Genomic DNA, 15,869 nt, shown 5'->3' with positions numbered 1-15,869 from the left:
GGCATGTGAGCTCTGCACGTAGGTGGCCAGTGCCTGCAGCTGCTGGTGCTGGTGCTCATGCCAATACCAATAAATGAGCAAAGAAAGCTTGAGAAGGTCTTATCTAGCCTGACCTTCTGCACTTCTGGGTTTCATCCAGAGACTTCTGCAGTTGGCCAATAATGTATGTTCCAAAACAATCTTACTTAATTTAAAAATTTTGAGACTCTCTCTTGTGTTCTGTTACGTTGCTCTAGTAATGGTGGTAGCAAGTGAAAATGCAACTGATGGAAATAGTGACTCCAGGAATATCTTACAACTTCCCTGGCTAAGGAGAACCTGCAGAGTCTAGAGTGCACATTGCATCCCAAAGCACGGTCTCCTATCCCAAAGTTTTCTCCAGTAGATTTTTCCTTAAGTAGCATTTGTTCCCTTATAGCAGAATGTTATGCTTTTCACAAGCAGGATTTCCAACTTCTGAAATTTTTGCAAGAGCATGACAACTTCTTGGTTTGAATTACAGCTAATCTTTTACTGTTCTGGACTTCTTTTTCCCCATCCTCTTTCCTATTTGCATGTAATCTGGAGGTCTCGTACAAATCTGCCAACAGAGGTACAGATGTACTTGCAATGGAACCTCTTGGTTGCTTCTTTCAGTCAGCAAAGGACACTTTAATTAAAGGTCATTGCAATCTGAATGTGTGCAAGAATGTTTGCTGAAAAAAAGTATAAATGTTTTATTATGATCTTCCAGCCTTAATAAGTATTTTGACTTTTAGAAAAGAAGAGACAAAAGAAAATGAAACCAAACAGTGACTGGAGGGAGAGAAGAAACGCCATTCGACTCACCAACGAGTACACAGTAGAAACACTGGTGGTGGCAGATGCTGATATGGTCCAATACCATGGTGCGGAGGCTGCCCAAAGATTCATCCTTACAGTTATGAATATGGTAAGTAGGTGCTTTACTCTCAAAAGAAGAAGCAAGAGTAAAGAGATCATATCCAGGGCAGGATAAAGCTGGTTTCCTTGACAGCTGAACTGTGGAATTGTTTTGACCTTGAGGTATGAGGAAAGATTTTGGTTTTCTTGTGTTGTGTGCATTTTCTCCCCATCTGTGTGATTCCCTGTATTTGCCTAAGGACATCACAATAAAAAACCTTTTGAAACTGACACTGCAAGTTTTTGGTTAGGAAATATTCCATAATTGTACAGTAGTGGTGTTTTCTACCATGTTTCTGTACTGCTGTGGTTTACCTTGGACGAGAGTATCCCAGAGCGATCTTGTCTCACATGATGTTTATTGGGCTCCATGAAGATTTCTGTGACGTGCTTGTTTCATAAGAGATATTTCTCTGTGGGTCATTGTCATAGGAGACAGTCAAATTGTTATTGAAGAGAGCAGTCATATTGATTTCCAGCAGAAAGCCTGGATTTAAGTCAGTTAGAAACACTTATTATCTCTGATTTTTACATAATGAAAATATCTGCCTCCCTTGCTGTAGAAAACATAGCAAACATCACCAAACTGTGAGCTGATCCCATTCTCTTTACTCCTGGACCTCTTGTGCTACACAAAGCGATGCTGATCATAACTCTGAATAGTTGATGGAGTTGGGTTTTGGGACAATTCTAGAAATTCTGCAGAGAATCTGCCAGGAGTGAGAAGAGCCTTTTGAAATTGCAAGCTCATATGAAGTGTGGGTGTTAATATGTTAGCTGTCCTAGTAGTTAAGCCTTCAGTCTCAGTTGATAAGGGAACACAAAGCCTCTCACAATGGATGCTCACTCAGTCACTTGTTGGCAGTTCCAATAAAGATATAATGGCTAAATTGGATGTGGACACTGAAAACTCTGCTTAGAGACGGCAGGGGTCCTTCAGAGGCATTTGCACAAGGAAGTCTTGGAGGAAGCATGTATTCCTCTGCCCATGCTATTGTAACATCCAGGAACAGTTCATTCTCCTGACTACTGCTCTGTTGTTGTTCATGAGCAGCAAATTGGCTTGGAAAAAACCCCACAGTTCTTAATGGTAATTGACTGGTCATGCTTCCCAGTGAAGAGCTGACTGATGGATGCTCAGTGCATAATCCTGCTATGGGACAACAGCTTTTTAAGAGGTCTTGTGTTCCTTTATCAAGCACTGGTGTGAGGGAGCTCTCCTGTAGTGAAATGCTTTGCTGATTAAGTAGGGAGTTTGTTTAACTAGTCTTTTCCATTAACAAGCTGCTTTTCTTTGTCCCTTCCTCTACCTTTTATTTTTGCCTTCTAGCATGCTGTGACAATAGTCACTTAATAGGGCTTCATTGTGTCTCTCCATTTATTTGGATGGGTTTGTAGGAAATGTCTTCTTGCAGCAAATCCATTCATGTCACCATCACTTTAGGGTCTACTTACTGGCTTTCTTGTGTTTAAGGATGTGTTTGCTGGGGGCACAAGAGCCTTATTCTTAAAGCCGTGGTCCTCCACCTTTAAATTCACATACCAGCTTTGCAGTGAACAGGCAGAACATAGGTTCAGCTCTGAACAAATCTGCTTCTCAAGTCACTTTTTGAACCAACAGAAGTGCGTATTCAGATATAATGTATGTGTCAGGGCTGTTTCTTCCTTATGTCAGATGCTTGGGACCTCGAGAGGGGTGATGGGTGCTTTTTCTTTGCAGTGTCAGCCCAGGGGTCCTCCTAAAATCTGTTCTGTACTGATTCATCAGTCAGATAATAAAAATCTGCCATTGTGACCCCCAGTTCTGCTGTGGCTAGGACAGGGCATTATGGCTGGGAGACTTTTTAAACATGTGTCTAATCATCTATCTTGATGATCCTTGTGCCAAAAGGTCCGTTATTTCAGTGAAGCCATTACTGCATCTCTATGTTGTATAGCTTTATCAACTTGTGAATGTTGTTAGGATTCAGTACAGTGACAGACCAAATCCTAAACAAAAGACAGCCATGAATACTGTTGTCTGTCCAGGCTGAGAAGTACTGCAGAACATCTCAGCATCATCAGCTTGCCAGGTGTGAATATATATGTGTGGGGAGGTGCTGATAGATGGGTTGGGTTCTCTAAACCCAGTTACTAAACAAATATTGAAGCTTAGTTTCCAATGGATTTGGCTGATGGACTTTTAAGCTAGGTTCTGATGCTGTAGTGTGAGCTCACCCCTTTATTAGACACTAGAGAGTGCACATGGAAGAGGACTCTTGGCTGAGGAACACATTTATCTGACATCTCCTAAGGTGCAAAGTCCAGCTGAAATGCTTCCCACTGTTAAGTCATTGCTCCTAGGGGCTCACCCATGTGTTTTTTCTGATGTCTGATAGGATTTGAATTTATGTTTCAGCTTTTCAGCCTTCAGAGGAGCACCAACAGAGTCCCTCTCCTTTGTCTGGCCACCTATGTTCCCACACTAATATCTTTCAGGCCTCTACCTCCCTGAGAAAATCGGTTGTGAGTGGCTGACAAGATCAGAAGATACCAAGGAATAATAGTAGGCAAACACACAGATGGCATCATTGCATAAATCCTTTATGCTGAGGCTATAAAACAAGGTGAAACTCGAGGAAATCAAAGGGGATTTTAACATTCCATTTGCTGTAATGAAAGCTGATCTTCATCCCAGCAAAAGAGGCTGAAGAATAATTCAAAAAATATATTTCAGGGAGATAGGATAGTCATGTGGTTTAGGTAGGCCTTAGCTGGACTCCTCACTCAGCCACACTCTTTGAGTAGTCCCTGAACCAGCCATGGTGAAGCTTCGTGTGGTAGTTTCCCATCTGTAAAACTGTGGTACGAGGAATACTACAACCCTAGCTCCCTAGGGCAGCATCTATCTGTTACATCCTTCTCTGGTGCAGGATCGATTCTGCTCTGTGTAACCACGCAAATGAAGACTCTCCTGGCTGCTTGGCATCTTTGTTTCCTGCCTGCCGTGATACGAGTTCTGTCAGCCTTCCGTGACTGTTAGTTGGGGGACAGGATTTGCCCTGTGATATTAGGCAGTGCTTATTCAGCTACACTGCAGGATGGCGGGCTGCCTCTAAAAGAAACCAGAATGTTAATTTTGGCTTGGATGCTTGCATTTAAGCAAATAGAACATTACTGGTCAGGGGTATATTAACTTAACTCCTCTCTGTAAGCCATTACGTTTACTGTCAAACCACAAAACAAGCATTAAGAGGTCTTATTAATGCATTTTATATTTATAGACATTTTAAATAAAGTGATCTGCCTTAAAGTATTTCATATCTATTTATGTTACAAGAATTTCTGAAGGGAAAAAAGGCAGCATTACAAAATACTGTTTTATATTGCTCCCTTGGTAAATGAGAATCTTAGGGAAAAAAACCCCACCACCCTCCTCTAGAATAACAGCTAAGAAACACAGCAAACCCCTTTTGCAACCCAGAAGTAACAGGTAGTACTTCCCATAGCAAATGTTGTGTTTCTAATGATAGTCTGTAGTTCTGACCATCCCCCTGAACAGAGAATAGATTCTCACTGAAGTTACTTGTTGTATCTGAAAGTCATTGTAGAGGTGCCAGCTCTTCTATTTAATAAACTAATATTTGAACTTGTAAGACTGATTTTTCCAAGATCATGGAAGAATTTCCCTGTAAGGTACTCTGTAATGTGTAAGTAGGAACAAGCATGGCTCCAGGGCCTTGAGTTGTTGTTTTGTTTTTTTTTTTTTTAAGTCACCCCTTCTATAATGAAATCTTTTCACGTATTTGATTCAAGTAAGATTTTCTGGCAAAGTATTTGATTCAGCATGATTTTCCTAATGGTGATTCATCATGGCTTTGTGATAATGTTAAAAAAAAAAAAAAAAGCTGATAAAGAAGTTGTCAAATGCCACCATTTACACCTGCAGCCTTAGTGAGGCAGTGAGTTTATGGGTATGCTGGATGTAAGGACATGGACAGAGAGAGATCAGCAGAATTACAGAAATGCAAAACCAGCTACTTAAACATATACGTGCTGATTTATTTTTCTAAGTTAAACTCCCTTGGTATTGAGCTTTTGCATGGTGTTGCATTGTTTGCATTTCAATTCTTGTTTCCCCTTTGCACCTTTTGGCTTGAGTGCTTCTCCTGTTTCCTGCCTTCATTCATGCCCTTCTTCAGTAGCCACCAGTGCTTAGAACTTCCTCTAAATTCCAAAACAAAGTGCCTTTGTGCTAAAACATGCTTATTTTGCTCACCCATTGTGTTAGTCTGCATCTGGCAACTATAATTTCATATTGCATTTCATCCATGTAGAGGCTGTTTGAGTGGATGTTCTGTTCCTTATGAAGTCCTGTTTTGCTCTTGCAACACTTCATGGCTTCATCTAAACTGAAATTCAGGTTTCTCAGGCAGCAACCAGAAGACCAGTGCATTGGCTTTGTCTTTTCCTGTCCCCTGCATTTCTGTTTATCTGCTCACAATAGCTGCCATTTTAGGCTTGGTTCAGGAGCAGGTTCCTAATCATGAGGCAGGCACTGCCTTCTTGCAGGAGCTTTATGCTTTTCTTTACTCTTGTGTTTTCATCTGCGAGAAAAGGCCAGTAAGCCAAAAAGAATTTCTCTGCCACTGGCCTCTACTTTGGCTGATCTCCATGACTTATGCCTTCAGCTTCCTGGAGAAAACTCTAATTCAAATGATTCTGAAGCATATGATAAATGAGATATGAGACCTTTTGGAAAGTTCTGTCTGTGTCTGTAGTGTTTTTAACGATGAGGAGTGACTGGATTCAGCTAGGATCTGAACAGCAAGTTGGGAAAGTTGGCTCCTTGCAATTGTGCAGAGCTTACTTCGCAAACCAAGTCCCACTCAGACTGACCCTCTGAGCGTCTGGGGACAGAGGTGTCTGAGTTTCCAAGACCACAACATAGCAATTTAAAACCTGTTTTCTAGGGATTAGAAAACCTAAAAAAAGAGTTGTTTGGGTTTGTTGTGTGGTTTGGCTTTTTTTTTTTTTTTTTTCCCCCTCCCCTAAGTGCATTTTGGGGGTTTTGGAATAAATTACAACTGTGGCTTGGTTTTGAGCTTGCCTTTTTCTAAGAGAATATAGCATGCAGGGGTAAGTTACTGTAGTATGTGTTAGTTCTCCTGCAGCTGTTCCTAAGCTATGTGATTAGTGTGAAAGCCTTTTGCAGCAGCAAGCAGTAACTTGAAGTTAGTGATCTTTTGGATGTCATTAAGAGGGAAAATTTTTATGTTGTTCTTTAGGAATAATACCGGTTTACTCTCTGAAGCCTTATTTTACACTATGCAGATCATTTTTCATTTTGGATTTCCCCTGTGAGAGATTTTTCTATGTTAAAGACAGATAAAATCACTTTTGTCACGCATGCATTGATGGATTTGTATCTCTCTGCTCTTGGGGACTGGCACATAAAGGTTCCTGACCTGCCACTGATAATTCGCTCCCTTACCCTGAATTGGAATCTTCATGGTGGGAACAGGCATGTAAGGGAAAATGATATAAATATTTGATCACTGTCTGCAGATTTAACTTTTCACTCCGGCAGCCCCAGGAGAAAGAGTTATGTCAACTGTATCTTATAAAAAGCCATGAATATGTTCTTTTTCATAATGTTTAATGGGGTAATTTGAAATCTTGGCTTTAGGTGGGTGTTAGAAATCCTATAGCACTTCTCAAAACAAGTGAAAGACAACCTCAGTAACCTGACTAATGCTTCTGCTCTCCAAATGTCATTCAGCAGCCAAGGCAATGGGGAAGCTCTTGCTTGAGTACAATGCTTAGGGAAGAAAAAAGAAAAAAGTCAATTTACCCTCAGGGTTGCTGTTCTGAACTCCAAAACATCTGAAACACACACAATATCCCTCCCACTGTCCACCTGCAGAGGAAGCTCTTGAGAATTAAAAAAAAATTAAACTGGTGTAGTTTAGTTCCTCCATTAGTCCAATTCCTCATGTCTAGGTTGTGCTTTATGCATGCAGGGGCAAGCCTGGACAGCTTATGCCAAAGCTGCATTTATTCTGTCCCTTCCATGTCAAAGCTATAAGGAGAAAGAAAGGCAGGAGGAATGCAAACAGAGGAGGAGGAAGAGGATGGTCCAGGCTTCAAGCTTTTCTGTTTTCTTTAGGGCATTCTGTGCTATAAGGCTCTGTCAGGGAAATGCAGATGAAGGAGGGAGATGTCAGAAATGAGCTTTATTCTTTTTCTTGTTTTTCTGCATTTCCCCTTCCATTTTACTATCTGTTTTGTATGACTCTACCATACCTCTTTCTGTTTCCAAAGCATAATCTCTCTACTTCTGATGACTCCTCACAGAGTGGAAGTCAATAGAGCCTAGAAGTTCACCTGCAACAGGGCAACCAGGGCTCATGACCACACTTCAGCCGCACTGACAACTTTTCATATCCCTTCCCTTCAGCCCAGTGACCAAGAACCTCCATTGGTCTTCCAGCCAAGCTGCTTTCTGGCACTGTGGCTGACATCCTAAAACAGTGACCTTTGCATTTTGTTCCATGGCAGTGTGTTAGTGGGTTTCCTGTAGCTGACGCTTGTGTTCCCAGCTGCCTTATTTTATTAAAAAGTTCTAAAATACCCCAAATATTTTTTACTTTTCCCCTGTTGGAAGTGGTCACAGCAGCCTCAAGGGTGTGATGCAATTGCAGGCTTGAGGGAGGGTGGCCCACAGTATTGCAAGTGGGAAGGGAGGTGTCTGTGAGTCAGTCTCTCTATTGATGGATGCTGTCCATGCAGTGGGAAATCTTGAGAACATCTGCAGTAGGAAATCCCATTCCTCCTTTCCTGGTACTAGTTATCTCAGCCACCTCGCTTGGCACTGGCAGCTCATGTGCTGATAATGGCCCGTTGGATGTGGTGCCTGAATGGCTGTGACACGCCAAGTCTGTGGGTGATGGTTTCTTTGTAGGCTGGGTGAGAAGAGCACAAGGCGGTCACTGCCATGGTGGAATCCAATTTGATTTGAACTCTTCTATTTTAAAGACACCTAGATTCCATGATAAGGCTTCCTTTGGGCACATCCCACCTTGCACAGTCTGGTTTGACGCTGCCTGTGTGCTGCCAAAACGGCTGTGAATAACCTGTGCTGAACTCAGTTTAATGTTTTTTTTTTTTTCATCCAGTTACTTAAGATCTGGTTGTCTTCTCGCTGGGGTTCCTTCTAGCTTTAAAGATTTGAGATGGTTTGGGTTTTTATTGAAAAGGACAGCATATTGGGCGCAGGTGCCCAGGCGCCAGCAGTGGCAGGCTGCGGGGCCTTCTGTGAGGAGAGGCCTGGCGCTGCCCCCAGCCAGTCTCAGCCGGTTCGGCACTGGTGCCACCACAGGACAGAGCCGGGCCCGTCAGCAACGCTGGTGGTGCCCCAGGGAAAACACGTTCAAGAAGGGGCAAAAGGCTGCACAGGCAGTGAGGGGAAAAAAAAGTGAGAAAAAAAATAATCCGTGTGAGCACCCAGGACAGAGCGGGAGGAGGCGCAGGAGGTGCTCCAGGTACTTGAGCAGAGGTTGCCCTGAAGCCTGTGGGGAGGCCATGGCGGGGCAGGTGGGTATTGTGGTAGGTGGCAGGCTGAGAGAGTTGGGGTTGTTCAGCCTGGAGAAGAGAAGGCTCTGGGGAGACCTCATAGCAGCCTTCCAGTACCTAAAGGGGGCCTACAGGAAAGATGGGGAGGGACTTTTTACAAGGGCATGTAGTGACAGGACGACTGTGATACTGTGATACTGTGACGAGGGGGAATGGCTTCAAACTGGAAACGGGTAGATTTCGATTAGATATTCGGAAGAAATTTTTCACTCTGAGGGTGGTGAGGCACTGGAACAGGTTGCCCAGAGAAGCTGTGGCTGCCCCATCCCTGGAGGTGTTCAAGGCCAGGTTGGACGGGGCTTGGAGCAACCTGGGCTGGTGGGAGGTGTTCCCGCCCATGGCAAGGGTGTTGTAACGAGATGATCTTCAAGGTCCCTTCCAACCTAAACCATTCTATGATTCTATTCCCTGAAGAATATTGTGGCCTGTGGAGAGGAGCCTGCACTGGAGCAGGTTCTCCAGACAGGCCCATGGGGAGGACCCGTGCTGCAGCAGGGGAAAAGCGTGAGGAGGGAGGAGCAGCAGGTAGGAGCTGCCATGGGCTGAGCACGACCCCCATTCCCCATCCCCCTGCACAGCTTGGTGTAAGGGGGAGGGAGGTAGAGGAGTCAGGAATGGAGGAGTGAAGTTGAGCCTAGGAAAATGTGATGGGATGAGATGAGGGGAAGGACTCGTTTTAATTTATCTTTGTTTCTCTCTATACAAATTACATTAATTGGCATTAAATAAAATTTTCCCCAAGTCAAATGTGTTTTGCCTATGACAGTAATTTAGGTGGACTCCCTCTCTTTATCTCAACCCACCAGCTTTTTCATCTTATTTTGTCCCCCGTCCTGTTGAGGAAGGGTTGTGAGAGAGTGGCTGAGTGAGGTCTGGTAGGCATCTATTCAGAAGCTGAAGTGCCACGTGGCTGGTTGTGTCTCAGACTCTGTGTCTCCATTTTGCAGACCTTTGTCTGGGCTAAATGCAAGGTCAAATCACTTCTGCAGAACTGTCTTGCACCCTGTTTTAATTGAGAAGACCCTCTCGATACAGTGATGAAAGTATACATCCTGTACTCGGTTGTTGAATAGGAGCTGTTTGGGGGGTGATGTTTTCTTGTGCAGACCAAATTTGCAGGCACATTTTTAGCCTGTTTTCTTGCTAATTTGGCTGCAGATCTTAGCTCACTTTGAAAGACAAGTTTATTTGTGGGTGGAGTGTGAACAGTTCCCAGCTAAATCTATGTAGACCTTTCTGTATAAAACTTTACAGGGGTCTTTTTGCGAAAAGGAAAAGGAATAGAAGAATCAGTGAAGGCAGATGAAGCTGGAGACGTCTCTCCACTTTTCAACTTGGTGCATGAAAGAAGATTGGAAGTTATAAATGTGATATTTTGACAGTGTTCTGCAGCTCTGGTGCTGGACCATCTTAAATCACAGTGGTAATGTCTTCAGCTGAGCTTATGATCACGCTTTAAATACTGAAAAACACTGCAGAGTTGTATGAAAAAAAGAATTACTGTTCCTCTGGCAACTGTCTATGCATGTCTGAGAAAAATTTTTGAAACTTCATTAAGAAATTATTTACCCCAACATACGCATATTGTTAGCTATCATACTTTCGTGGCTTTTGCCAGTAATAAATCATCTACTTAGAGATTCATCCTTGTAGTTCAACAACTCGTAAGCACGGTCAGAATATGCACTGGCACTTTTGTTTGCACCACATCTTCAAAATTCTGCACGCTGTCTATCCTAAAACATACGGAGAATCATTTCTTGCTGATACACCTGGATTTGTGCTGCAGCGTTAATCAGCATCCTGTCCTTATCTGAGTCTGGTAAGCCAGCACTGTGGTGTCAGGCAAGTGACGGTATGTTTACCTGTACACATGTTAAAGTACTGATTTTGGTGCAGAGGATCTGGTCTGACTGCATTGAAGCAAACCTCTCCCTTTCAATCTAGTCAGAGCTCATGGACTCAAAAGCCTGGTTCAGCCTCTGAGGCATTCAGAGTGGGGGATGGAAGCAGAGCTAGCTGGAGCAGATCTGAGCTGAGAAAGGGTCTGTCTCTTCTCTAGGTGGATTGTGTTTGAATGCTTTAGTTGTGCTGAAGTAGAACAGCCACTTGTACCAGTCAGGCTTATTTAGCAGAGGGAAAGGTTATTGTTCCTGTTAGGCAACACAAACTACCATCAATCTGGGGCTTCTTTGGGTTCCATTTAAGAGAATAAGCAAACAAAGCTTGAATAAACAAGCAAAGTAAGGCCTCTTTTGCATGCCTAGTGTCTTTTTGCTTTAGTATCCAATAGCTGCTGCTAGCTAGGTTGGCCTCTTCCGAGATCACTGACGGATGCAAATACAAATGCAGTCAAAGTTATGCTTAGGATGGAGAGCGCAAGAGAAAAGGAAGAGGGGCTGACAGCCTTTCAAAATGCTAAACTCTCCAGCAGCTGGGTCTTGCTATGCAAGTTTGCCAGTGAAAACTACCTTTTGAGGTCAGTGATGTTTGGATGTCTCTGTGCTGGGTCCGGAGGCAGGCAGCTTGTCTGCTCTGATGGATTATCTGTTAGGCTTAATGATAAGAACCTATTTGCCGTACTCTCATTTCATGAGTAGAAACCTTATGGCATGGTCAGAGCTAGCAGCGAGCTAGGCAAATCAGAGACATCCATCACAGACAAATGTTTGTTAGCCTCAGTAGTGAGAGACTGACTTGATGAGCCTGATGCCCCATTGACCCTCTCAGCTGAATGTCCAGATCTCCATTTACACATAGGTCAACTGTCAGAACCCTTCTTTGCAAGTGTCAAGTTCATCCCCCCAGGTCTGTAGTGAGAGGCCTTAGCTACTCTACCAACATACCCCCGAGCTAAGCAAACAGTACCAGCACTTGTATGCTTTTGTATACCAGCCGCAGGGAAGATAAATGGCTTATTGTGCTCATACTGAAGGTCAGTGGGTCAAATACTGAGTAGCGTCTGTCTTGCAATCTGTGACTAAATGATAGGAAACATTTACCTGTGTGCTTAAATCCAACTCCAAACACTAAAGAGCTTAAGAACACTCTTACACTGAGCACATTCCTGAGTATTTGCACAAATAGGAAAAATACCAAGCTTTGAAAACATAATATCCGAAATGTGTTCATGTCTTGGGTTTGTTGTAGGAAGTTAGCTGAGCCTGCGTGATGTTTCTAGCCAAAAGTGATGTGAGTAAGGAGTATACCTTACCTGAGGCCAAATACTGCCTCACACTAGTCAAGAGTCTCTCTTTAGGGGTCTTGATTTTATTTTTTTGACTGAGTAGGGAATACAATTTTCATCCAAAGGTTATTATGGGGTATTTTAGACCTTTTTTAAAATAAACCCCTTTCTCACCTTTTTTGATGTAGTCTAGTTAAAGCATTTGTACATGGAGAAATGGGTGGAATAAAATTCTGGCATCAATTAAGATCTTATGTTCTAACCTATAAAAATGAGGTGAAGTATCTGAACTGGAATGCAAAATCTGGAGAAAGTAGTAAGGTAGTTTCCGGTGCTATTTTTGTATTTCCTGAGGCTTGTGTCATTATGTGCTGCCTTATTACTATTCTCTTATATAAGATATGAAAATAACAGAGGGAAATTGCTTTTCCATTCTATTTCCTGAAGTCTAAAACACACCATTATTTCATTTTGCATTCAGATATCTCTGATATTTAAATGCTGAAGATCCATATTAGTTGGATACTTCATAACGTATGTCCATGTTCCTGAAACTTTGGTTTACGTTTGCAGATCCTTTGGAATACTTCTCTCCTTTCCTTTGTTGCTCAGCCACCCTTTTTCTCTTATTTATTCCAGTTAAAAGTATTTTTCTTTCTGCAACTGTCTTGGGTGGGTTTTGTTTTGTTTTTTGATGTTTTTTGTCTTTGAATGCTGAATCTTGCTCAGATTAGTCTGTGACAAATTGGTCAAGTAGTGAAGCCAAGTGCAGTACCTAGGAGCAAACCTACTGTGGTTTTGCAAGTGTTTTAGCTACACTGTAGTATAGGGAACCGTTACAGTGGTAACATAGTAGCTCTTAATTTTTTTTTATTTTATTGAGTGTAATAGCACTACCCATTTGGGTTTGTTTTGGATCAATTTTTTGAAGGACAAATGTCTAACTTTACTCACAAGTAGTCCCTTCCACTGTTACTAGGTTTTGTTACTGTCACTGATACACTGTGCATGTTTTCTTTGCATTTTAACAGGTGTACAATATGTTTCAACATCAAAGTCTTGGAATTAAAGTCAGCATTCGAGTGACCAAACTAGTCCTGCTCCGCAACCGTCCTGTGAGTTCTAACTCATTTTAACCCTGCTGTTATAATTGTACTATGGTAGTCTCACAGGCAGAGCAGGATCCTTGTGCTGGGGTGGGGGGGGAAAGTGGGGCATGTCCGGCCACACGATCACAAATTGTAAGCACTGCCTGCCACAGTACACCAGGCAGAATTAAAGGTGAGAAGTATAGGGGGCTGTGGGAGTGAAAGGACCTCCAATTCTTTAATTTATCCTGCCTGGTAAATCTTTGTCCAGTTGCGAACCAGTCTCAAGAGTTAGCTGTTACAAAGATTAAAAATTTTATGGCTCTGGTATCGAATACATAACTTCCAGATTTATGAGACTTTTGAATGTAGTGCTGAATTAGAAGCCTGTGACTGCTGCCAGCTGGTGGAGTTTGTTCTGTAGATCGAATGACAGAAGTCAGTGTGGTGGATTCCGAAGTCCCTAGTTCACCTGCTCAGATGAAGCTGGTTTCGCACTTTTCATTCTATCACGTCTATATCTTTGAGCTTCTGGTATTTCATCAGAGGTCTAATGCTTTATGTAAAGACTGTGACTGATATTTCTTTTGTTTCCCTTTTTTTTCCAAAAGGCAAAGTTGTCTATTGGGCATCATGGAGAGAGGTCTCTGGAGAGCTTTTGTCAATGGCAAAATGAAGAATATGGTGGGGCAAAATACCTTGGTAACAACCAGGTTCCTGGCGCAAGGGATGACACTCCTCCTGTGGATGCTGCAGTTTTTGTAACCAGGTATAGTGAGGTCTGGTTTATCAGTTAACTTCAACCAACAATGGCCCACAGTCAATGACGGGGTTATCTGGTCTGGCAGTAATTCAAAAAAAAGATCTGTTGGTGATGATACATTTGCTACCTACGTGCTGTTCAGATGGCTCAGATGAAAGTGATTTGTCTTCTTTCTGTGTATTCTTAACAAGGCTGTGCAAAAGCATCTCTCCCGAACCAGAGTGTTTTCGTAGTCCGGATACAGGCAAGACATGGCTGTAGCACAGGTGATACTTTTTTCTAACACCAGCTGGTATAAGTGGAAAAAATAGGTGAGATTTTGGAGAATAAGCCCTTCTTCCTAGAAGAAAGAAGCTGTGGAGTTGAGAACACAGCTGAGAACAAGTGCTTTGTGTGTAATTAGGTATGAATCAACAGAACAGTCTGGGAAGAGAGACAGTTGGTAGCTGTGGAGTAGATAGTGTAACAGTAGTGGGGCAGGAGCTATCTCCTAAAGAAAGCGAGAGGTGAATACCATGAACTAAATTAATTTTCTCTCTCTTTGCCCTAGGAAATAACCAGTTTAACACCTCTCCTGTATCAGAGCTGAGATAGAGGAGGGGTGTAATTCTTAATTTGTTTGTATGTTTGAAAACTGCTGCATTTATTTCAGACGTGAAATAATCTGTGTATGAATACTTGAGCAAAATTCCTTGCAGCCTGCAGCTCTGTGCCTATTGATGTATCAAACACATCAGGGTATGACCCAGATAAAGTAAGCAAAAAGGGTGTGTTCCCTTTTAATGTGTAGTCTTCTTTCCTCTAACTTCACTACCTGAGCTCGACCACACCATACAATGCAGGTCCCACATTCCTTACAGTTATCATAAATTTGGAGTTGCAAATCCATGGTCTTTTGAGTTGATTGCATACTTTAAGGTGTAAATGAAGAATGCATTGCTATAGAAAAGATCTCTGAATAATTAAAGGGAGCACAAAAATATAGTGTAAGATGGATGCTGTATGTGCTAGAAAACCACTACTTCCTACCCTCTTCTTCCCCAATTTGAGACAGGAAATGTCTGTACTGCAGTTCAATATTACTCACCTCTTTCACCTTTTTTTCTCTGCAAACAATATAAGAACAAATACATGTTTTTGCATGAACTGCCATTCTGATTGTAATAATCTATTGTGTAAATAGTCACATTGCAAACTATCCGTGGGATTTTGGTGAGCGTTCAGTAAAATAGCTGGTGAGCAGGGCATGGGGCCAGCAAAGTTCGTAAGAATGCACCTTCACAGACATGTGTGCAGTTCCCCCAAATCCTTCTCTCTCCTCTGTATTCAGTGTAGTCCAACCAAGCACTTAAGCAGATATTTAACATTTTAGACAGGGTGAATAGTTCCTTTGAAGTCAATGGGCTGCACATCCTGGTTATAGTTAAGCATGTGCTTCATTGGATCAGGGCCTAAATAAATAACTAACATTTTTGTTAAACTCATCTGGGCATCCAGTTGTCCTGCATGACAAGTGAGGCATACAGAATCTCTTCTGATGTGCTCTAAGCATGAGGCGGAGGGAATGAGCAGAACATTTCATTTGTGCAGTCTCTCTGCAGCTTATAAAATTGAATGCATAATGTCAGGCTAAATGAGTTGGACTCAGGCATCTGAAGAAGAATGGTAGAAAGAATTTGTAGGAAGAATTGTTTAATAGATTTGCAGGGTTTTGCAGTCAGAATAGCTGAAGTACAGGTTCAGTAGATTCAGATTTTGTGAGAAAGTTCAGGCCAGGGAGTACATTGCTGTGCATAAGAGCAGCATTTTTCCTGTTTGATACGCCAGCAGTGGTTGACCCCAAAGTACTCGTAGTCCTTTTCCTTCCTCTTGCTGTGTCTTGTCATCCTTAACCCATCCTGCTTCTGCCACATAGAGGATGCCACATTGCTTGGAAGAATTCTGGCCCCGCAGCCCGAGTCCTGCATCAGGGAAATGAGGTTTTCTACTCTTGGCTTTGGAAGTGTGTTTGTGTGTGTGTCCCTGGACCCTCCCCAGACTGTACAGATGGACCAGTGGTAGAGCATACGGGAGCAACAGCATGTCCAGCACAAGCAATTGTGCCAGAAAAAGCAGAAGCTGAATTTTCAGCAGCTGCAGCTGCTTTAGGACTAGAAACAGATTCTTTGGGGTCAGGCTCTGAAGAAATCCCTCTGGTTCCAATCTGGCTGTGTTCATTTGAAACACCAAGGCACGCTTGCCTTTTGAAACTTCACCTCTAACTGATGTTCCCCATGTACTCGTGTGTAGCAAAAGT

General features: G+C 42.6%; 1 protein-coding gene across 1 annotated transcript in view; it reads left to right on the top strand.

Annotated features, from left to right (window-relative positions):
- ADAMTS17 (ADAM metallopeptidase with thrombospondin type 1 motif 17) overlaps positions 1–15,869 on the top strand; it is a gene marked incomplete at its 5' end in the record, with an annotated part of 193,977 nt that overhangs the window by 27,339 nt on the left and 150,769 nt on the right. The window contains 3 exons of the mRNA XM_082488798.1: positions 759–931; positions 12,754–12,837; positions 13,422–13,579. Of these exons, the coding sequence (XP_082344924.1) occupies positions 759–931; positions 12,754–12,837; positions 13,422–13,579 (415 nt within the window). The remainder of the gene's footprint in view (positions 1–758; positions 932–12,753; positions 12,838–13,421; positions 13,580–15,869) is intronic.

Source organism: Vanellus vanellus (assembly GCF_965231255.1).
Source record: "Vanellus vanellus genome assembly, chromosome: 11".
Classification (NCBI taxonomy): domain Eukaryota; kingdom Metazoa; phylum Chordata; class Aves; order Charadriiformes; family Charadriidae; genus Vanellus; species Vanellus vanellus.
The sequence above is the reverse complement of the archived record's forward strand: the minus strand, read 5'-3'. Positions and strand labels throughout refer to the sequence as shown.